Source organism: Spermophilus citellus, assembly GCF_964194105.1.
Source record: "Spermophilus citellus genome assembly, chromosome: 16".
Lineage (NCBI taxonomy): Eukaryota > Metazoa > Chordata > Mammalia > Rodentia > Sciuridae > Spermophilus > Spermophilus citellus.
The window spans coordinates 33,401,216-33,424,330 of record NC_138196.1 but is presented as its reverse complement, the minus strand read 5'-3'; the positions used below and the strand labels follow the sequence as shown (position 1 = coordinate 33,424,330).

The following is a 23,115-nucleotide window of genomic DNA, read 5'->3' as shown; positions in this document are numbered from 1 at the left end:
ATAAAAACAAACACACCAAGAAATATGATAAGGTTAGCAGTGCAAATCAATGATATAACGATTGCCTACCATGCATAAGGCCCTGGGTTTGATACCCAGCACTGCCCAAATAAATAAACCAACAAAAGAGAGAAGGAGACTAAAATAACCAGGAATCCCTTCCAGGGTAAATTGCTGACAGTGGAGCCCTAATTCTTGCCCCAGTTTAGCCAATGTCGCCATCTAGAGGCAATTCAAGAGTTTCCTGCAGCCAAAGCTAACCTCTTTGTAATTCCTGAATCATCATTTAATTTCCTTGCCCTAGAAGTTCAGAATCTCTTTTTTATCCCTAGCATGGCTTTGGCTGCATCTGTGATCCAAGAAAAACCCTTCTTCAAAGCCCAGGCTGGCAAGCAACAGGCGCAGCTGCTCCCTGTCGGTTCCAATGCCCACCTCCTGTTAGATCACTTACTACACCAGATCATAAAAAATAAATCTTTTAATTGCTTTGTAATTGGCACAGATGGTATAATTCAAACTCACATTTTATTTAACACTCTGAAATATCACACTATAGCTTTGATTTAAACAGTACAGGAATCATAATGGTGTGTTACAAAATTACATTCAGCAGCAGCATCATGTTCTCAAAGTTATTTCATAAAATTAAAGACGAGGGCTTGAACAAATAAGAGAAAAAGCTATCTAGAAAATAAACAACCCACATTGAAGCCATCTGTCATGACTGTTAGAGAATTGTGCTTTCTGGTTTTTGAAGATATCAATGCTTTATTAACAATCAAGAAGACCTTCAAAATTCTGGCTTATAAATACAGCGGGGAGCTGTAAATGTGCGTAGAAAACGCTTCCTCAGAAAGAGAACCTCAAAGGAAAGCCTTGTTGAAACCATGTGCCTGAACTGGCTTTAATGACTTCAATTTTTTTCTTTTTCTCCCCCCAGTACTGGGGATAGAATCCAGGACTCTATGTGAGCCAGGGAAGTGCTCTACCATTGAGCTATACCTCTAGCCCTTTTTTATTTTGAGACATAGTCTCACTAATTGCCCAGGTGGGCCTCAAACTTGAGTTCCTCCTGCCTCAGCCTCCCAAATGGCTGGGAATATAGGTGTGCACCACCGTGCCTGGATAGAACTTTCATTTTTGAGGAGTGGTGAAATTCAATTTTTTTGTCTAGAAAGTCACCCGAAAGAGGATTATGGTGGAGGAGAAATTGTATTAAATTCCATCACTGTAGGTCCTAGAGGTAAAAGCTCAAAATCCGGTCTGTTCACAAGGACCTCAGAAAGACCCAGGTCCTATTTACAATCAATTAACCCCTGTAATTTCAGGGTCAGTATCACAGTGGTCAATCACACAAACTCCCTCTAGCAAAAATTTGTGTTTGGAGCCTTAATTTAAACCACTGTTTATGTTACTTATATTGCCATTCCTGAGCAGAGAATACCTTCCCTATCTACTGAGCAGCAAAGGTGACCATTAAGTAGGAACTTGTAAGAAGTCTGTAATCATAGGAATTTCCTATTGAAGTGGGAGGAGGGTGGGGAATCCCTCTGACTTTCATAATTATAGGCATTCATGACTCCACTTTTTTTTTTTTTCCAGTACTGGGGATTGAATCCAGATTCTCACACAAGTGAGGCAAGTACTTTTCCACTAAGCTATATCCAGCCCTTTTTATTTTGAGACTTGCTAAGGGTCTAAGTTACACAGCTGGCCTCCAACTTATGTTATTCCTCTAAGGCCTCCCCCTGGGATTATAGGTGTATGCCACTACCTTTGGCTCAATGACTCAAATTTTAACTTGAAAAAGAGATTCACAGATTGGTTGGTGCTTGTCCACAGAATTCAACATTAAACTCACTTCCTGGCTACTGATTTGGTGTTTGCTCTGTAGAAGAGACTGGATTTCTCAAATTTAATCCAAAGCCACTGCCTGAAGCAAGCTTTCTATGTGAGATGGTTTCCATCAACACACGTGATCATCAGTGCTGTATCAAGGTCACAAGAGAGCATGATTGGGCTGTAACACAGGGATATCAAAATGAGAATCAGGGTTTGTGCATAGTTAGTCTTCTTGGTTGTCCTCAGCTTAGTGTTCCTGTGCCACCCCCACTGGGGCCTTCAGGTCTGTTGTACTCTTGTCCAGGGAAGGTTTCTTTGAGAAATCCCGTGCTCCAAAAATGGTGCTTCCTATCCGGACGTTTGTAGAGCCTACTTCAATCTATGGGAAAGAGGAGAAAGTATTGAGGATGATTTTTAAAAATAGTAAAATGTAGTTAATCTGAAACTGTGCCTCTACTTCTGGCTCTCCAGAGGCTTCTATTAAGAACATGATAATGCAGCTATGGGTGTGGTTCTCCCTAGGGAAGTACCTGGGAGGTGTTCAGGAAGCAAGTAATGATTTCTTGGTTTCCACAGAAGTTGGGGAGCTCGATGGCATTTAGTTCAGTGGACACCAGGGCTGTTGGACACTGGAGGTATATAGGATATAACTGTATAGGGAAGAGTTGTCTCAGCCCACATGCCTTTCCAATGTGCCATGGTCAGGTAGAAGAAAAAGCCTTACTACAATTATTAGAGCACAGAAGCTAACTGCATTTAACTTATAAACAGAAAGACTTTTTATACTGGTTTAGTATATATAATTTTCCAGGTATGTATTATGTTTTAATTTTTTAGAACTTTATCAAATTATTTACTATTCTTATTCATTATTATTATTATTATTTTGTTACTAGAGATTGAACCCAGATGTTTTACCACTGAGATACAACCCTAGCACTTTTATTTTTTAAGACCGGTCTTGCTAAGTAGCTTAGGGCCTTGCTAAATTGCTGAAGCTGACTTTAAACTGGTGATTCTCCTGTCTGAGCATCCAAAGTCACTGGCATGTGCCACCATGACTGGCTAGTTATTTACTATTCTATAAACTCATGTATATGTTGCCAATAAATATCCTCTATCAGTTTGTATTTACAGCTGTTGAATTCATGGTGAATCTACACATGATTAAGTATCAGATCACGTCACTAAGATTTACTGTCATGCTGGGCATGGTGGTGCTCACTTGTAATCCAGTGGCTCGGGAGGATGAGGCAGGAGGATCTTGAGATCGAACCTAGCCTCAGCAACTTAGCGAGGCCCTAAATAACTCAGCAAGACCTGTTTCTAAATAAAATATAAAAGGGCTGGGGATGTGTCTCAGTAATTAAGCAACCCTTTTTAAAATCCCTGGCACGCACGCACACACACACACACACACACACACACACACACAAAAGAAAGAAAGAAAGAAAGAAAGAAAGAAAGAAAGAAAGAAAGAAAGAAAAAGAAAAGAAAAAAATACTGTCATATACTCATGCCCTGGTGTTTACATGATGAAAAATTAGTTAATTTCTTTCTTTTTTGGTGTCAAAGGATTGAACCCAGGGCTTAGTGCATGCTAACGCATGTGCTCTACCACTGGGCTATCCTCCCAGCCTATAGTTTCTTATTTTCTTTTAGATTACACTCAAGGAATTATACTGAATTTTTGAAAATTAGATTTAGGCTGTACCGTCTATAAATTTTCTTAGAATAGTTGACAATCCCTGGGACTGGGTAATCTGCTAGGAGGCATTTCAAAGGTTTACCTACCAGAAACCTATTTCTGCTTCATCCTTTTGGACCCTACTCTAAAGCAGAAAAGGGCACCCAGAAGGACACTTACTGCATGCTGGAAGTCCATGGACATGCCCATGCTCAGCTCAACTTGGTCAGTGGGGATGCTCAGCTTTCTACACAGCTCCTCCCGCAGGGACAGTAACACCTGACAGAGACACAGCGTGATACCCATTTTATTCCTGCCATCTCTAATGATGTCTGAAAATAACCTGAAGATCATTTATTCTGCATGATTCTGAGGCCTGTCAAAATTGCCAGAAGTATTAGAAATGCTTAAATAAAACCCTCCACTTTCAAGAAAACTATTGGGGCTATGGATGTAGTTCAGTGGTACAGCTCTTGCAGGAGGCCTTGGGTATAATCCCAGAACTGCAAACAAAATAAAACAGAAAAAAATAACAATGAAAGAAGAAAACTATCAGTCATTAGGAAGAAAAAGCTTTAAAAACTATGTGAGCCAATTTCAAATTAGCTAGAAATGTCTGTGATGTTTGAGAACCTACTGTTTCCTTTCCCTTATGAGAGAGTTCAGAAGATAATATCTACAAGGCAATATGAGGGATGTCTTTTTTTCTTTTTTCTTTCATAGCTCATAATTTTTTTAAAATTAAAGTATTACAGTTATACATAGCAGTGGTGTTCATTTCGACAAAAGTCATATATGCATGGAATTTAATTTACTCCATTTCAGTCGCCATTCAGTTGCCACTCTCCTGCATTTCCCTCCTCTCCTTCCTCCGCCTAGTTTCCCTCCTCTATTCTGATTTTCCTTATTTTTGACTGTTACTTTTTATATATGTGAAATGTCTTTGAAGTTATCAAAGCCGGCCCAGGGCCTCATGCACGCTAAGCATGCACTTTACCACAGTGCTACACCCCTAACCCCAAGATCCTTCTTTTGCACATGAGTAATCCCTCACCCCACCCAACTCCTGGCCCCTAGTACCTGGAAGTCAGGGTTTGGTCCTTGGCTAAGATCATGCCCAAAGCTTCCTATGGTCATCAGTCCCACGAATTCCAGGCTGGGACACTTGGTATTTATGTGTTCCACCATGGGTATTGTCTCTGAAGGTGGAAGGCCATGTTTACCTTCACAAAAAGAAACAGAAGACACATAAGCTGAAATGCCTTAAACAGCCAGAGGAGAAGGGCTCCATTTTCTTCCATCTATTATACCAGAGAAGGTAACTCTCAGATGAGGACCTCATGGAATACGATATCATCAAGTCCTAAGGAGCAACTTTAGGTTTGGTGTTCTGTGTTGCTCCCCTTCTAGCCAGGTTCTGAATTTCTCAAGGAAAGAGCTATAAATCGGATTCTTTTTACTCCATCTCAGAATTTTGTTATTCATTTTTTTGTAGTGCTGGAGGAACCCAGGGCTTTGCACATGTTAGGTAAGAGCTCTCTGAGCTACATCCCCACCCGTTTTCCCCCTAATACATGGAAATAGGGACTGAACCCAAAGATGATCTACCACTGAGCTACAGCTCAAATCCTTCTTACTTTTTGAGTCAGGGTCTCATTAAACTGCAAAGGCTAAACTCAAAACTATTGGGTAATCCTGCCTTAGCCTCCAGAGTAGCTAGAATTATAGGCATGCACCACCATGCCTGGCTTCAAACATTTATTCTTAACAAAAAGATGCTTCCAACATTATATATGTGTGTGTGTGTGTGTGTGTGTGTGTTTACTTACTTACCTACCAAAAAGTTCCTTTATTTATTTCCTTCCTTCCTTACTTGTATACTGGGGATTTCCCTCAGAAGCACTCTACCATTGAGCTACATCCCAGCCTTTTTTTTTGGGGGGTGGGGTGGGTCCAGGATTAAAGGAGGGGCATTCTATCAATGAACTATACCACCAGGGCCCACCCGCTTGCCCACATTTTAAAATTTTGAGACAGTCTTGCTAAATTGTTGAGGCTGGACTCACAATGCCTGGCTTCAAACACTTATTTTTAACAAAAAACTAAGAAGGAAGATGTGTGGGGTTCTGTGCTTACAGCTTTGCCTGCATCACCATATTCAATCCTTGCCACATTCTCTGAAGTGGGTACTATTATGATACCACTGCCAGACAAGGAAAATGAGGTACAGGAAGGTTAAGTAACAGACCTCAAATTACAAAGCTGGAAAGTGGTGATGTTCAACCCTGTCTGATTTTAAAGGTCATGATCCTTCTCGCTATGTTAAGCTGTTATTCCAGGCCTTGTAAGATAGTCATTGACTGGTACTCACAGGGATTTTTCTTCGATTTTCTTCCAATGCAACACTAGGTAATCTTTTCAAACCCTAAAATGTATTATACGTGTAACTCTACAATCCCTTTCAGGAGTGATGATGACCTTTGGGGATTTTCAGGAGATCAGAGTCTCAATCTCTTCTTCTTTTTTTTTTTTTTTTTTTTTTGGTACTAAGGATTGAATTCAGTGGTGCTCTATCACTGAGCTATATCCCCAGTCCTTTTCATTTTTTGAGACAGGGTCTCACTAAGTTGCCCAGGCTGGGCTTGAACTTGTGATCCTCCTGCCTCAGCCTTCCAAGTTGCTGGGATTACACATGCATGTGTCACTGTACCCATCCACATCCTTTCTTTTTTTGTACCAGGGATTGAACCCAAGGGTGCTTAACCACTGAGCCGCATCCCCAGCCCTTTTTATTTTGAGACAGGGCCTTGCTAAATTGCTGAGGCTGGTCTCTAATTTTCTCCTGCCTCAGCCTACAAGCTACTGGGATTACAAGCATTTGCCACCCCTCCCAGCTATGCACAATTCCTTCTTGATTCATCCTCTCCTCGCCCAAATTAAGATACAACAAACCAGGACATATTAAAGAATCATATAAGGACTGGCTTGCATATCATTATACTTCTATATCACACATAACAACTTAGAGGCCTGTGACTTCTTTCTATAACTTTATGGGTCAGATACTTATGCTCATCATTCTCTGAGATCTTTAGTCATCTTAAAGGAGAAAAAAAATCTATAATTCAGGGACGGTAACTTACTCTCCTCTCCACTGGTGTTAATCTGCACCATAACCTTCAACCTTTCAGCAGAACCTTTCTTCTGCCAGGAACTGTTCACTTTGTCTGCTAACTTCATAGAATCTACTGTTTCCAGCATGAAGAGGTTGGGAACAGCTGTAAATAAGAAAGAGGCAAGGTAGTTAACATGCAGTAAATCTTTGAACTGCTATAGGGAAAAATATCCCAGGAAAAGAAAAAGACATTCAAAGCTTAGTGCCACTAAGGAGATAAAAGGAGACAAACACAAGAGTTTACAAGATCTAAGTTCAAACATTAGATCATCAATGGCTCATGAGCAAAGTTGAATACGGAAAGGGAAACAGACACACCACAATCAGGAGGCATATGTACCCAGGCTCTTCGAGAGGCTGGTAATTTGAGAGATTCTGAATAACAGGTTTCATCTGATTAAGTCTCAGTTCACACTGAGAGAAAAAGGTGTAGGTGACAAGAAAGACTAACTAGTGGAAGCCAGAATACATGATATCAATGTGTTCTTAACCCTTCTGGGATGCAGGTGTTCTTGTGTGACAGGGATATCAAAATGACCCAAACAATGAAAGCTAAGTGGTTCACTGAAGGCACTGGAGCCATCTCCTTTTTCAAAGTGTACATGAGATGAAGTATCAGCCTTGCTTGCCTAGATAAAGATCAACAGTGACAGGCAACACCAACTAGTTATTTTTTAATTTAATTTTATTTTTTGTGGTACCCAGGAGTGCTTTACCACTGAGCTAATTTTTTAAGACAGGGTCTCACAAAGTTGCCTAAACTGGCCTCAAACTTGTGATCCTCCTGACTCAGCTTCTTGAGTTTCTTGAATTATAGGTCCAGCTATTTAGCATTTAACTCCCTACCCACTGTTCTGTGGATAGACCCCAGGGCCTTTGTGTACACTAGGTGGGCACTCTACCACTGAAAAATACCCCTAGCCCACATAATCATTTTTTTCTTTTCTTTTCTTTTTTTTTTTTTTGAGACAGGGTCTCATATTGCCCAGGTAGCATTGCCCTCTCAAGTTTCCTGCCTCAGTCTCCCAAATAGTTGGAACAGGTGCCTGGCCTGAATTCTTTTTGTACCAGGGACTGAACCTAGGGGTACTTAGCCATTGAGTCCCCCTCCTTTTTTTTTAAATGTTTTTTTGTTGTTGTTGTTTTCTTCTTGTTTTATTTTGAGACAGGATCTCGTTAAGTTACCTAGGGCCTCACTAATTGCTAAGGCTGGCTTTGAACTCACAATTCTCCTGCCTCAGCCTCCTGAGCCGCTGGGATTATAGGTGTACGCCACTGTGCCCAGCTTAATTATTCCTGTTTAACAGCTAATGAAATACTATTATCTCCAGGTAAAGAAGGGAAAACTGAGGCAAAGAATAGTCTTTTTAAATTCAAGTTTACAAAATTAACAAATATTAGAATTGTGATTTAAATTAAGGCAAAAATGACTCCCTTTTCTTTTCTTTTTGTGGTCCTGGGGATTGCTCTACCACTGAGCTACTCCCTATCCCTTACCTCCATATTCCATACTCTTTTTTTTTAATGTTTATTTTTTATTTTTAGTATACAATATCTTCATTTTATTTTTATGTGGTGCTGAGGATTGAACCCAGTGCTTCATGCATGCCAGGCAAGTGCACTACCACTTGAGCCACATCCTGAGTCCCTCCATACTCTTTTTTAAAAAATTTATTCTTTTTAGATATACATGACGAATTCTATACTCTTAATACTGAATTTAAGCTCAGATTACTTTGCTTAAGAAAATAAATTTTTAAAAAATGACAAAGTGTATGTGCTTCATTAAAAAAAAAATCAAGCAATGAAGAAGCATATGTAATAGCACCTGATGTGGTGGCATATGCCTCTAACCCCAGCTACTCAGGTGGCTGAGGCAGGAGGATGACAAGTTCAAAGCTAACCTGGGCAACTTAATAAGACCCTGTTTCAAAATAAAAAATGAAAAGGGCTGGGGAGAAAAAAGGAAAAAAAAAAAGGCTAGGATGGAGCTGGTGGTAGAGTACCCCGATTCAACGGTACCAAACAAAACAAAACAAAAGAGCAGGTACAATAAAAGTCAAAGTCCCTCACCCTAGAAGGTTCTACTGTGTGACCTTTGAGATGAGAGTTCTTCCAGATCTATAGATGCTGGGGACTTGAGGACTGAACCCTGGGCCTCACCAATGATGTACGATGCCATTAAAAACAAACAGACAAACAGACAAACACCACGAACTGAATTATACTAAACACTCCATGGGTTGTCTGTTTCCATTCGTGAAATATACTGGAGATTTTTCCACATTAGTACCATAGAGCCACTGTTACTTAACAAACAAACAAACAAACAAAAACAGCATTCCATAAACATATGATCACAATTTATATAATTATTCCTCTTTTAATGGACATATTAGGTTTTTTCTTTTTCTTTTTTTACCACAAGGCTTAGATATAGAACTTGTGTACATGTATAAGTATTTCTATGAAATAAATGAGCTCTAGAATTAAAATGACTAACCAAGCAGTAATCTCTGTGTGTGTGTGTGTGTGTGTGTGTGTGTGTGTGTGTGTTTGGGATTTAATCTAGGGGCATTCTACCACTGAGATACATCTCCAGCACCGCTCCCCTCCCTTTGATTTTTCAGGCTTACTTTATTTTTATTTATTTATTTATTTTTAAAAAATATTTATTTTTTAGTTATCGGCAGACACAACATCTTTGTTTGTATGTGGTGCTGAGGATCGAACCTGGGCCACACGCATGCCAGGCGAGTGCGCTACCGCTTGAGCCACATCCCCAGCCCTCAGGCTTACTTTAAAAAATCATTTTTTTTTTTTGTAGTTGTAGATGGACAGAATGCCTTTATTTTATTTGTTTATTTTAATGTGGTGCTAAGGATGGAACCCAGTGCCTCACACATGCTAGGCAAGTGCTCTGCCACTGAGCCCTCTCTAGCCCCAGCCCTCTCTAGCCCTTTTTATTTTGAGACAGGATCTCACTAAATTGCTGAGACTTTCTAAGTTGCCGAGGCTGACCTTAAACTTGCAATCTTCCTGCCTAAGCCCCCGAGTTGCTGGCATTATAAGCATGCAACACCATGCTGGTGCCATGATGTATCTCCAACAACAATACATTAGACCTCTGCTCCCAGACAAAATGGAATACAGGAACCAGATTTGCCCTCCCATCTTTTGAAACAACAAATAGTATAAGAAACGTACATGAAATAATAGTTATAAGAACTAGATATCACATAATGAAAGACAAAAGAGAAACAAATGGAAAGAGCACCACAACTGTTCCAGCTTACTGTCTGGAGAGAGTTTTCTAGAATATGACACTGTGAAGAGGAACGGAGGTAGAGTGTGGTGGACTCTGAGTTAAGGGAATGGAGCTGAGTACCTAGGAAGACTAAGGCAGCCATAGTTCACAGGATGGAATGACAGAGAGGAGGGAGCTGCACACAAGATGCCAGTGGTCTGAAATAGTCTCCCTTCAAGTATCCAGGTGGGCAATGATCAGTGTACTCATGTGAGGAAATTGCACAAGGCCCAAGAAAAAATTATTTGAAAAGATAAGAAGAAACAGTGCCTGAGGTTCTCATAGGATGTGGAACTGTGCCAATTCCCACCAATCAGGCTGGAAAACTCAAGATTTAGGGCAATGGTTAGAGTACAGAGGGGTCTAGCCTTAGTAGCAGGGAATAATTAACCCTAAACTAAGTTCTGCTGTAGTCACACCAACTAATCTTAAAAGCAAGACCTAAAAGTATCAAACTATTCCCAAGAAACTTAACTCTATTCTAGAAAAAAGCTCAAGAATATTAATAGGAAGATAAAAATACTACCATTCAACAAGATAAAATTCACAAAGTCTGGCTATCCAAACAAAAATTACCAGGTATGTAAGCAGCAGAAAAATATGATGCATAATGAGGAGTTATATCAATCAATTGAAACTGATTTAGAACAGACAAAAATGAAAGAATTAGTAGAAAAGGTTAGATAAACACTTATAGCTGTCCCATATATTAAAAAAAAAAAAAAACATGGAAGGTATGTGTGTGTACACACACACACCCATATATGTGTAGACTCAAACTGAACTTACTTGTTTTATTTTTTTTGTACTGGGGATTGAATTTAGGGGTACTCAAGCACTGAGCCACATCCCCAGCCCTATTTTGTATTTTATTTAGAGACAGGGTCTCACTGAGTTGCTTAGCGCCTCCTCTTTGCTGAGATTGCTTTGAACTCTATCCTCCTGCCTCAGCCTCCCAAGACACTGGGATAATAGGTGTGCTCGGCTCAAATTGAACTTCTAGAATGAAAACTACAAGGTATGAGATAAAAAAATTCACTGATGACCAATTAGACATGGCCAAAGAAAAGATTAGTTACCTTGAAGAAATTATTTAAAATGAAATAATAATGCTCCAAACAGTCCTAAAAAATGTCTATTTTTTTTTTTTTTTTGTGGTGCTGGAGATTGAACCCAGGGTTTGCACATGCTAACATGGGCTCTACTAACTGAGCTAAATCCTAAGCCTGTTTAGTAATTTTCTAAAAAATATCTAAATATGATGAAAACTATAAACACACAGATCCAAGAAATTCATCAAACCCCAAATATAAGAAATATGAAGGGCTGGGGATGTAGCTCAGTGGCAGAGCATTTGCCTAGCATGTAAGAGGTCTGGGTTCAATCACCAGAACTGCAAATGAAACATGAAGAAAATTACACTGGCACATTATAATCAAATTGCTCAAAAACAGAGATAATAAGAAAATCTTAAAACTAATCAGTAGAAGAAAGCATGTTACAAATGTAGAAACAAAGACAAGTATGACATCAGATTTCTCATTGGAAATGATGCAATAAAGAGATGACAGAATGACATCTTTGTAGTACTAAAAGAAAAAAAAATGTGTTTATCTAGAATTCAATAGTCAGAAAAATCTCTTCCAAACCAAAGATGAAGGTGTAAGAAAGTTCATGGGAAAGAATGAAGTTGGACATTTTCTTTAGACTAGATACAAAAATAAACTCACACAGACCTAACAGTGAGAGCTAAAATTATAAAACTATTAGAAGAAAACAGAATAAATCTTTATGATCTTGTATTAAGCAATGAATTCTCAGATATGACACCAAGGTGTACGATGCAATAGAAAAAATAGATAAATCAGAGTAAACCAAAATGAAAAACTTCTGTGCTACAATGGATACCACCACCAAGGACATGAAAGACAACACAGGGAACTGGGAGAAAAGATTTGCAGACCATTTATTTGATAAGGGATTGATTCAGAAAATATAAGAACATTTGCAGCTCAGTAATAATAAAGACAAATAATTTCAACTTTAAAATGTAAAAATAGGGCTAGGGTTATAGCTCAGTGGTAGAGCAAGCTCTTGCCTAGCACATGTGAGGCACTGAGTTTGATCCTTAGCACCACATAAAAGTAAATAAATTAAAATAAGTAAATAAATGTGTTGTGTCCATCTACAACTAAAAAAAAAAAAAAAAAAGGGAAATAGCCAGGTGTGGTGATGCATGCCTATCATCCCAGCTACTTGGGAGGATAAGGTAGGAAGGTTTAGAATTTGAGGCCAGCCTGGACAACATAGCAAGACCCTGTCTTAAAATTAAAAAGCACGAAGGAGTTGAATAGATATTTCTCCAAAGAATATATACAAATGATCAATAAGCACAGGAAACAATGCTCAATATCATTAGCCATTAGGTAAATGAAAATCAAAATCATTACGCAAAAAAAATTATCATTTCATATTTTATGATTCCATAGTTCCTTTGTTGACTTATTAGCAATAACTCTTGTGTATGTGTGTGTATGTGTGTGTGTGTGTGTGTGTGTGTGTGTGTATTTGTGTGTAGTACTGGGGACTGAATCCTGCTCCTTGTGTATGCCCGGCAAGCATTTTACCACTGAACTAATAGCCCTAGCCCTTTTAAAAAATTTTTGACAGGTCTCTCACTAAGTTGCTCAGATTGGCCTTGAATGTGTGATCCTTCTGCCTCAGCCTCTGTGTGTGCTAGTGTGCTTGGCAATGGCAATAACTCTTTATTAAGTGATTTTTTTTTAGAGAATTTTTTTTAATATTTATTTTTTTAGTTTTTGGCGGACACAACATCTTTGTTTGTATGTGGTGCTGAGGATCGAACCCGGGCCGCACGCATGCCAGGCGAGCGCGCTACCGCTTGAGCCACATCCCCAGCCCCTATTAAATAATTTTATTAGTTGCTTTAGGGTTTAACAGTTCACCTTCAAGGGGTATATCATCATTTCACATACAGTTCAAAAACTTTACAACACTGTATTTTTCTCTCCTTCTTTTTTTTAAAAAATATTTATTTCTTTTAGTTGTAGTTGGACACAACACCTTTATTTCACTTGTTTATTTTTGTATGTGGTGCTGAGGATCGAACCCAGGGTCTTGCGTGTGTGAGGCAAGCGCTCTACCACAGCCCTCTCCTTCTATTCTTAATGTCATTGTTGTTATGCATTTTGCTTTCACATGTGATAAACCCCAGAATACATATTTTTGTTTATATGACAACATATTATAATAATAGAATAATAGAAAAAATTAGGTAGATTGTAGCCTCTGTCCAGCGCAGGCTACTGAACCGGGGTCGCTGGAGTGAATTTGGGGTGACATGAAAAGATCACGCAGACACGGAAATACCTTTTTCTGGGCGTCAGGACAGCTTCCCTGTCTCATAGCCTCAAGCTCCCGCAAAGTGGGGCAAGAGAAAAACAACGAGAGGCTGGTGTGAGAGAGGGGGCATATTCTGAGGTTCGGCTTTTATTTCTGAGGGGAGCTAATCCATGGAACACTCTATCCAAATAAGGGCAAAAGGGTAGGATTACAACAAACAGGTGGGTGTAATTCAATCCCATTGGGTGATGCCCACTCCCAGAGATGCACCTTTCTAATCTGAGCGGGAGGTAAAGTCCACTTGCATTGCAGAGTACAATACCAGTCCAGTACCTCATTACTCAGGACTCAAAAGTGTGTGCATAGCTCCTGTTCAGGGTGTCCCTGACAGTAGATAAATTTGATAAATCTCTAGCTAGATGGGATTAGTGGGAAAGTGAGAAGATACAAATTACCAATATCAGGAAGGAGAGAGTTGACCTTACTAGAGATTCTAAAGATATTAAAAGGATAATATAAAAATATTACAAGCTAGGTGCAGTGGTGTACATTTGTATCCCAGCAACAAAGAATAAACTGATAAATTGGACTTCATCAAATTAAAACTGTTTTTCAAAAGACACTGTTAAGAGAACCATAGACTGGAGGAAAATATTTGCAAAGCACATATCTGATAAAGGACTTATATTCAGTACAAAGTCTCTAGTTTCAATAGTAATAGTACAATCCAATTAATGAATAAGCAAAAGAGGATTGGGGATATAGCTCAGTGGTAGATATGTGTTTGCCAGGCATGTGTGAGGTTCAGGGTTCAATCCCCAGCAACAGGAAAAAAAAAAAGAAAAACAATGGGCAAAAGACTTAAGACACCTGAAAATATATAGACATCAAAGATAGTAAACAGGTGAAAAGATGTTCAACATCACTAGCCATTAGATAAATGCAAAGACTTGACCCCATATCTTCTTCTTTTTTTTTTTTATAATAGGGACTAAATTGAGAGGTTACCATTGAACTACATATTCAGTCCTTTATTTTATTTTTTGAAGGGGGTACTGGGGATTTAAACCAGGGGTGCTTTATCACTAAACTACATCCCCAGCCCTTTTTATTTTTTTATTTCGAAACAAGGTCCTGCTAAGTTACTTAGGGCCTTGCTAAGTTACTGAGGCTGGCCCTGAACTTGTGATCCTCCCACCTCAGCCTTTCATTGCTGGGATTATAGGCATGCACTATCAAACTAGTCACATACCTATTAGAATGGCTAAAAGTAAAAGACTGGGGCTAGAGATGTAGCTCAGTGGTAGAGTGCTTGCATAACACGTTCAAAGCTAGGTTTGATCCCCACAACTACAAAAAAAGGACTGACCATATACTGTTATCAAGAACTTCAACAATGCTGGTGGAAATTTAAAGTGGCACAACCATTTTGGAAAACAGCTGGCAGTTTCTTAAAATCTAAAGATTGCTGGGTGCAGTGGCATGTGTCTGTAATCCCAGCACTTGGGAGGCTGAGTCAGGAGGATCACAAATTTGAGGCCAGGCTCAGCAACTCAGCAAGATCTTCAGCAACTCTGTGAGATCTTATCTGAACTGTCTGAAAAAAAAAAAAATAGAAGGACTGGGGATGTAGTTTAGTGGTAAAGCTTCTTTGGGTTCAATCCCCAGTACCCCCCACCCCTCCCCAAAAAAGGTAGAGATAAAAGAGCAGTACAAAGTTTAGACCTCAGCACTAAAAAGAAAAAAAAAAGTTACACATTAGACATACACTATGTGAATCAGTCATTCTACTTTTAAGTATTTTACTCCAATGGAGAAGAAAATATATGTCCATACAAAGACTTGTACATGAATGTTCACAGCAACTCTCTTGTAACTGATAAAAATTACAAGCGAGTCAAATTTTTGACAGATCCATGGATAAAGAAATTGTGACATATTTATACAATGGAATAAAACAAAGAGAAACAGTAAAGAGGAGCAAACTGCTAAACACATGCACGAACATGATGAATCTCAAACTTATTATGCTGAATGACAAATATACGTAAAACTATAAAATTGTGAATTAGTCTACAGTGATAAAGCAGGTAAGAGGCACCTGAACAAGAGAAATGGGGAGGAGCAAGAAGGGAAGGATCACAAAGAGACAGGGGGAAACCTTTTGGGGAAATGGATATGTTGATTTTTTTAATTGCGATGGTTTCACAGGTATAAACTTATGCCCAAACTTATCAAATTGTACACTTTAAATATGTGCAATTTATCATAAGTCAATTATACTTTTATCAATTATATTTTAATAAAGCTGTTAAAAAAATAGTTTAGTTTTGATACCTTGAGAGAAATTCAGTTCCTCAAGATCTCCATCTGTCACTATCATATAGTTAAACCTTTCTATAGTTAATTTCTATTTTTGGTGCTGGGGATCAAACCCAGGGGTTTGTGCATGCTAGGCAAGTGCGCTACTACTGAAGTATAATCCTCAACCCTGAAGTTGATTTTTTTTTGTACCAGGGATTGAATTCAAGGGTGCTTAACTATAGAGTCACACCCCCAGGCTTTTTAAAATATTTTATTTAGAGACAGGGTCTCACTAAGTTGCTTTAGGGCCTAAGTTGCTGAGGCTGGTTCTGAACCTGCGATCCTCCTGCCTCAACCTCTCAAACCACTGGGATAACAGGTGTGTGCCACTGCACCTGGCCCCTATAGTTAATTCTTGATTTTACTTTTCTAAATATTATTTAAAAAAAATTCCACAATACACATGGTGAATTGGGTATGCTCTAGTAAGTTGCTCTCTTACACAGAAGGTAGCCTAAGCCATATGATGTTGCAGTAGTTTTGTTTTCATATTTAGAGTTTCATCTTACCCATCAATTTGTTGACGTTTTGTTTCTGTAGGTGGCCAATGAAATGCCATTTGATCTCAGGACATGAAGACAGAATCTGAAGTGAAAAAGATAACCATGTTTGACTCATGTTTTATGGAGGCCTCTCCAGTTCAAATAATTTGCACACTTCTAGTGACCTTTCAATCTGCTCTGTCCCTTAAATGTAATAAACTGCTATTGCCATCTCTTAATGAGGCAAAAGGAAACTTAAAAGAAAAATCTAAGGCTTCTACTGTGTGCCTTCCTTGTTCCCATCTACTTTCTCCATCTTTTAGATATTACCCTTTAAGGATGAACTGATTTAAGCTTTCAAATCTCAAAAGGACAGAGGATTACAGCAAGCTCTTAAAAATCATCTCTTCTTTCCAGACACAGTGGTGCACACCTGCAATTCCAGAAAACCAGGAGGCTGAGGCAGGAAGACTGCAAGTTTGAGTCCAGCCTCAGTTGTATCATGAGACTTTGTCTCAAAATAAAAAATAAAACGGATTAGGGATGTAGTTGAATATAAAATGCAATGAGGTACCCCTGGTTTTAATCCCTAGTACCAAAAACAAAACAACAACAAAAATACCATTTCCAAATGGCCACAAAAGAGAAAACAATAGTGTGAATAAAGACAGAAAAATCTGAGTATTTGGGACAGAAGGCAGAAATGAACTAAAATTTCTTACTCCAGCCCAATTTCCTGCTCAACCACCAACAGGGAGTCTAATTTTCAATTAAAGGGTCAAGATTCAGATACAAACAGGAGACTTCTGATATCCACTTACTTTAGGATTTGATGCTTTTTCTAGAAGTTCCTGAACCTAAAGGGTAAAAACAGAACGTCAGAAGCCTGGCAATCATGACTCTTTCAAAGGCTCTCCGGGAGAGGGTTCTTACATAGTTCTCTCCAAAAGTGCGCTGGCCGTGACCATAGGCCTCAATCACCATATCTGCTGGTTTGGTTTTGCTGACTGCTACTAGCCGGGGCTGGATGGCTGGGAGATCCTGCCAAGAGATAAAGCATCACATGAGTGAACATTTGGGAAAATTATCCCAGTTAAGTCCTGTAGGATGCATTCTGTAGAACAATCGGCTTAGATATCAACTGGGCATTTGGTAAGATACATTTTTCTGATATTTCAGGGAGATTAGTATCAAAGAATAGTGAAATGCCAGGTTTCGTTCTCGACTAAAACTCAGGGATCACTCCAGGGAAACTGGGCTAATTGGGTTGCGAGAAATAACCACACAAGAGACACAAATACCTTTTTATTTTGGGGTTGCTGTGACAGCTCCTCTGATATTAAGGATCCACAGAAAGAGAGAGAGTGAGAGAGAGCTTGCGCAAGCACACACTGACCCCTTTTATTGAGGAGAAGCTATTCAAATGAGGCAAGGGGTCGGGTTTCAGGGGGCTGAGTCCAACTTCATGATGTCTGCTGTCAGCAGGTTGACTGACACCTGGGTAGGCCACACTCAAGGGCACAGTAAGAGAAGGGGACACACACAAGGCACTTCCATGGAAGATTTTATCCTAAACAGGGCAAGGGGTAATATTACAAAGGAATAGGTGAGTGTAGCTCCACCCATGGGTCTATAGCAAGACACACCCATGCATGAGACACCATCCCTCAAACCCAAAAAGGGTTGGGAAAGCTTTGCCACATTCTGCGACTGAGCCTGAGCAAGCCTGAGCGCCTCAGCATCCAGCCAGGGAGTGTGACTCAGTCACGTGCAAGGTTGGTCTCCCACAGTGAATAATGTATTTTATTTTGAGACAGGGACTCATTAAACTGCCCAGGCTGAACTTGAATTTGCAATCCTCCTACCTCAGCCTTCCAAGTAGCTGGGATTATAGGTGTGTATCACAGTACCTGGTTCATAAATGTCTTTTATATTCCTGGTTTCTCAACTTAGTGTTAACTACTTTAATAACTAGCAAAAGGTATTTCTCTCTCAGGGGAGCTAGACAAGTTAAAGCAATATTTCCTTAAAGTGCAGTCTTTGATCAACTGCATTAGTATCACCAGGATCCCACTGAGATCTACTGAATTTGAATCTCTGGGGCTGGGTTCTGAGAATCTCCCTTTGGTTTTGTTTTTATGGTGTCACGGATCAAACGTAGTACCTTCTCCATGTCAGACAAGTACTCTGCCACTGAGCTATACCCCCGACCCTCAGAATCTTTTTTTTTTTTTTTTTTTTGGTACCAGGGATTGAACTCAAGGGCCCTTAACCACTGAGCCACAACCCCAGCCCTTTTTCTTTTGAGACAGGGTTTTGCTAAATTGCTTAGTGCTTTGCCAATTGCTGAGGCTGGCTTTGAACCCGCGATCTTCTTGCCTTAGCCTTCTGAGCTTCTGGTATTACAGGCATGCCCACCATGTCTGGAAAGAATCTCCTTTCCAACAAGCTCTCCAGTGATTCTCATGTACACCAATGTTGGAGACCATTGAGTCTGGCTAAAGGAAGTTTCATGGAGACTTAAGAATCACTTCATGGGGTCGGGAGTGTAGTCAGTGGTACAGCACTTCCTGGCACTGGGTTTCCACCACTGCAAAAAGGAAAGAAACAACAAAAAACCAAAAAGTCATTTCACTAAAGGGAGTCTTGGTCCTTGTCCATGGTGACATTCCAATAACAGGGGACAAGGTTTTGAGAAAAAGGATAAAGTTTTCCCAATTTGCTAGCACATGAGAAAAGCAGCAGACTAAGCTATTAAAGGCTGTATGCAATTCTAACTGCTAGGGGAACAGAGGGTTTTTAAAAGGGGAATACATGGACTGTGCTGCAAGCATTATGATCAGTAAATATAATAAATGTCCAACTTGTGTCCCTGAGAGAGCCATTGCTTGGGTTTCCAGGTCTGGAATTTCCTCATACTTGTGGGCATGATAGCTTAACCTGAGACAGGAAAAATGTTAGTCGTTTTCTCCATAATTAGAGAGGGGATACCGTTTTGGAAACTTACTCTAGCCCTGGTAAAATTATTTTATTTTTTCTTCAAAGAACAATAATATTTATTGGGGAACAGCAGAGCACTACAAGGGTAATATGAGTGCCTTACAGTAAACTATGGGTGTATTAAAGGAGGTCGAAGTAAAGGAAAGTGTTTCTTTTGGGAGGGGGGGTACTAGAGATTTAACCTAAGGGGGTTTTACCACTGAGGTACATCCAAAGCCCATTTTTATTTTTCATTTTGAGATAAGTTCTCAATAAATTGCTGAAGGCCTCATTAAGTTGTTGAGGCTGGCCTTGAACTTGTGATCCTCCTATCTCGGCCTCCCAAGTCCCTGGGACTATAGGCATGCACCATTGAGTCTGGCTAAAGGGAAGTTTTAAAAGACAAAAATGAAGATTACATCAGATATTTTGAAACAATTATCTTTCGTCACAATGATTAATAACAAAAATGGTGTCATTCTGAGGTTGAACACATAGCTTTTGGGCAGATGTCTTTGTAGAAATACTCCCCTGCCCCCTGCCCAGTACTGGGGATTGAACCCAGGGATGTTCTACCACTGAGCTACATCTCCAGCCCTTTTTGTTTTTATTTTATTTTGAGACAGGGTCTCACTAATTTGCTGGGGCTGGCCTTTAACTTGTGATCCTTTTACCTCAGCCTCAGGAGGCACTGGGATGACAGGCATGCACCAGTACTCCCGACTAGGGAGTACTTTTTGTATAAGGATATGGTGGCCTTTTTAAGCTTGTGGTTCTTTCATGGTAGGTGAAATCAGATGATTATGCATAAGAACCATTCTAAGGTTCCAGATTAACTTCTAGGTTTTTGGTGTTTTTTAAAAATGTCTTTATTAGTGCATTTTAGTTATACATACAAGTGGGATTGATTTTGACATAATCATACATACATGGAATATAATTTGTTCTGTTTCAGTCCCCAGTGATTCCTCTTCCCCTAATCTTCTCCCTTCCTTTTCTTCCCCTTCCTCTCCTCTACTGGTCTTTCTTCTTCCTTCTATTTATTTACTTAGGTATTGGGGATTGAACCCAGAGGTGTTTTACCACTTAGCCACACCCTCAACCCTTTAAAAAAACTTTAAAAAAATTTTTTTTATTTGGAGACAGGACTGTTCTAAGTTGCTTAGGGCTTCACTAATTTGCTGAGGCTGGCACTGAACTTATTATGATCCTCCTGTCTCAGCTACCCAAGTTGCTGGGATTACAGGCATGGGCCACTGTGTCCAACCTATTTATTTTTTTGAAAAGAAAAGAGTGATTTATTGGCTGCAAGCTGGGAAAGTAAAACTGGCTCCAACATGGGGACTCAGTCTCCCTGCTGCTCACTGGGATACCTATTTATTAATTGGTGCTTTATAGATAAACAGAGATAGAATTCACTATAGTACATTCAGCTATGTACACAGCATAATTTTGTCAATTGCATTCTTTAGTTCTTCCCTTTTCCTGTCCCTCTTCCTCCCTCTCAATACCCTTCCTTTACTGTCTGCTGTTTTTATGGTATCTGCCTGCCCTCCTTTCCCTTATTTTGCTCTAGCTTCTGCATATGAGAGAAAACATTTGATCCTTGACTTTCTGAGTCTGGCTTATTTCACTTAGCACGATGTTCTCTAGTTCCATTCATTTACCAGCAAATGCCATAATTTCATTCTTCTTTACAGCTGGGTAAAACTCTATTGTGTATACATGCTACATTTTCTATATCCATTCATCTGTTGATGGATGCCTGGGCTGGTTCTATAACTTGATTATTGTGAATTGCATTGATAAAAACATTTATGTAACCATATCATTAGAGTATGCTGATTTTAGTTCTTTGAGAAAAATAACAGAGTGGGGTAGCTGGATCATCACATGGTGGTGCTATTCCTAGTTTTTTGAGGAATCTCCGTACTGCTTTCCAAAATGGTTGTGTTAATTTACATTTCTACCAACAATGTAGGAGTGTACCTTTTTTTCCCACATCCTTGGCCTGGTCTAATTATTAATATTGCCCCATTTATTCTAAAAGTGGTCTGATTAGGTCTATGTCCAAACCACCTGTGAACATGCCTATCTCCTCCAAAAGTAGCCTGAATGGATGATGATATGTAATTTATTGTTCAATCTAAGATTCTGCCACCCAGTGGCAGAACTGAGACTGGAACACAAACAATTCTGGACTCAGGTGTAGACCTATCTGACCTCTTCCTATACCAATTACATAAAGAGCATTGCTTCCCTGTATATTCTGCTGCAACAAATCCACACAGAAGCAATCAGAGAAGAGACTGATTAATCCATATAGGTCAGTCTTCAAGTCCCTCACTCAACCTGGGATTTTCATAGAATCACAGTATTCTCAAAGACATGTAGGAGTCCGGTTGAATGTAAAAAGTCTCATTTTTCTTCTTTCTTAGGAAGACCATCAGTTTTGTAGGAGACCATGTCAAAATTCCTAGGATCATGCTGATGAATGAATAGTTTTCAGAGGGAAAAGTGGAATAGGCAGCCCATCTACCTGACAGAGACCCTGGGATAACCTCCCAAAGTGATGTTTATTAGGGGAAAACCTAGATTTTTTTTTCTTGGAGAACCACTGATAATCATAAAATATTAATGCCAGGAAGAAGCTTAGAGCTTTCAGAGTTCATTCTATTGCTGTTCAGAAGAGGAAACAGAGCGCCAGAGTAAATGATTTGTTCACGGTAGCATCTAATTAGTAGTTAAGGAAAGACTGGAATACAGGTCTTCTGTCTTCTTGCCAGCATTCCGAGTTCTGAAACCATAAACACTTTATCAGAGAGGCCTTTATCCTTTGGGTTCAGATCATTGATACTATTCAGCTATCTTGCCCAGAGATGAGCATGTACTGATGATCCTGGAAGCCCAAGAGGCAACAAAATATATACGGTAGAAAAAACAAACAAACAAACAAAAAACCCCAACAACACACTCCTTTTAAACCGCTTGGGATGGCTTCCTCTGGCTCCAGACTCACAAATGCAGTTCTGGTGCCTGCAAAGTCGGGCCAATCCACCACCACGTTAGTTAGCCAGGGGAGGAAAGGACATTCACTGAGCACCTACTAGCTGTCAGACACTGCCACACACGTGATCTCGGGTGATGAGGCTCCTTTGCATGCTGTGGTACCACACACTTCTCATGCAGCCTGTGTGTAGGCACGGGCCTGCCCCTCCTCGAGTCTTACAAGACCCCTACACCAAGCAATGGAAAATGTCCCCGACATCTGGAGACCAGTCATTTTTACTATGTGGTGGGTAATTTTTGAACCGACAAAGCCAACCTCTGGGGAACCTAACAGACACCACTCGAGGTCACGGAGGAGATCCTTCACTAGCCTTTCTGGGGCTCCGCAGTCCTCGCTTACGCTTCGCCTGCGGGTCCCGCCCCTCGGGGAGACACTTCTGCGTCACCGTGACGACCTAGTCCCACGCAGGTGTCCCCCTCCTCAGAGGCCGCCCATCGTTCCCCCACATGCCCTTTCCTCACCCTCGGCCGCCTCGCCACAGCCTGCTGCACGCGCTCGTTCACTGCCCGCAATGCGAACCCGACTCCCAGCTCTGCGGACATGCTGCCAGCTCTCCACATTCCCCGGGGACAGACGCAGAGCCCCGGACCCTTGGAACCCAGGGGCTGGGACCACCTTCCGGTCCCGCCCAGCTCCCGCCCTGAGACCCAATCACAGTTCTCCACCAAGTCGTCTTACCCAATCGACACGCAGCAGCGCGGGGCGGGCACGCGGCGGACGGCCCGCCCCCCGCAGTGGCCATCTTGGGGAGGTCGCTTGCGGGCCTGGCGGGGGAAACCTGGAGGGGAGCTGGGTCCCCCAGCCGCGGGGTGCGGAGGCCGCCGCCGCGAGTCCTCGGGTACCCGG

At 40.4% G+C, this 23,115-nt stretch overlaps 1 protein-coding gene across 3 annotated transcripts; it reads right to left on the bottom strand.

The window, feature by feature from the left end:
• Positions 1 to 460: 460 nt before the first annotated feature.
• On the bottom strand, positions 461 to 22,895 carry PLPBP (pyridoxal phosphate binding protein). Of its 3 annotated transcripts, XM_081268875.1 has the most exons (8): positions 22,731 to 22,895; positions 17,154 to 17,261; positions 17,042 to 17,077; positions 16,248 to 16,323; positions 6,673 to 6,807; positions 4,610 to 4,752; positions 3,710 to 3,808; positions 461 to 2,221 (listed from the first exon to the last, which is right to left on the bottom strand). In XM_081268875.1, exons 1-8 carry the CDS (start codon positions 22,827 to 22,829, stop codon positions 2,090 to 2,092), a joined length of 828 nt encoding a protein of 275 aa, XP_081125001.1. In that variant the 5' UTR covers positions 22,830 to 22,895; the 3' UTR covers positions 461 to 2,089. The 3 variants fall into 3 exon arrangements, with proteins under 3 accessions (XP_081125001.1, XP_081125002.1, XP_081125003.1); XM_081268876.1 differs by lacking the exon at positions 3,710 to 3,808; XM_081268877.1 differs by lacking the exons at positions 3,710 to 3,808; positions 4,610 to 4,752 and having other exon boundaries at positions 2,084 to 2,221; positions 22,731 to 22,892.
• Positions 22,896 to 23,115: the final 220 nt, after the last annotated feature.

Bases quoted from the DNA above. Each gene is read 5' to 3' on its own strand.
- PLPBP (XM_081268875.1), bottom strand. From the start codon at position 22,829: ATGTGGAGAGCTGGCAGCATGTCCGCAGAGCTGGGAGTCGGGTTCGCA. The intron at 17,262-22,730 runs GTGAGGAAAGGG...ATCTCTTGGCAG, and splicing joins CTGTGGCGAGGCGGCCGAGG to GATCTCCCAGCCATCCAGCC. The intron at 2,222-3,709 runs GTAAGTGTCCTT...TCTTTCCCATAG, and splicing joins CCATGGACTTCCAGCATGCA to ATTGAAGTAGGCTCTACAAA.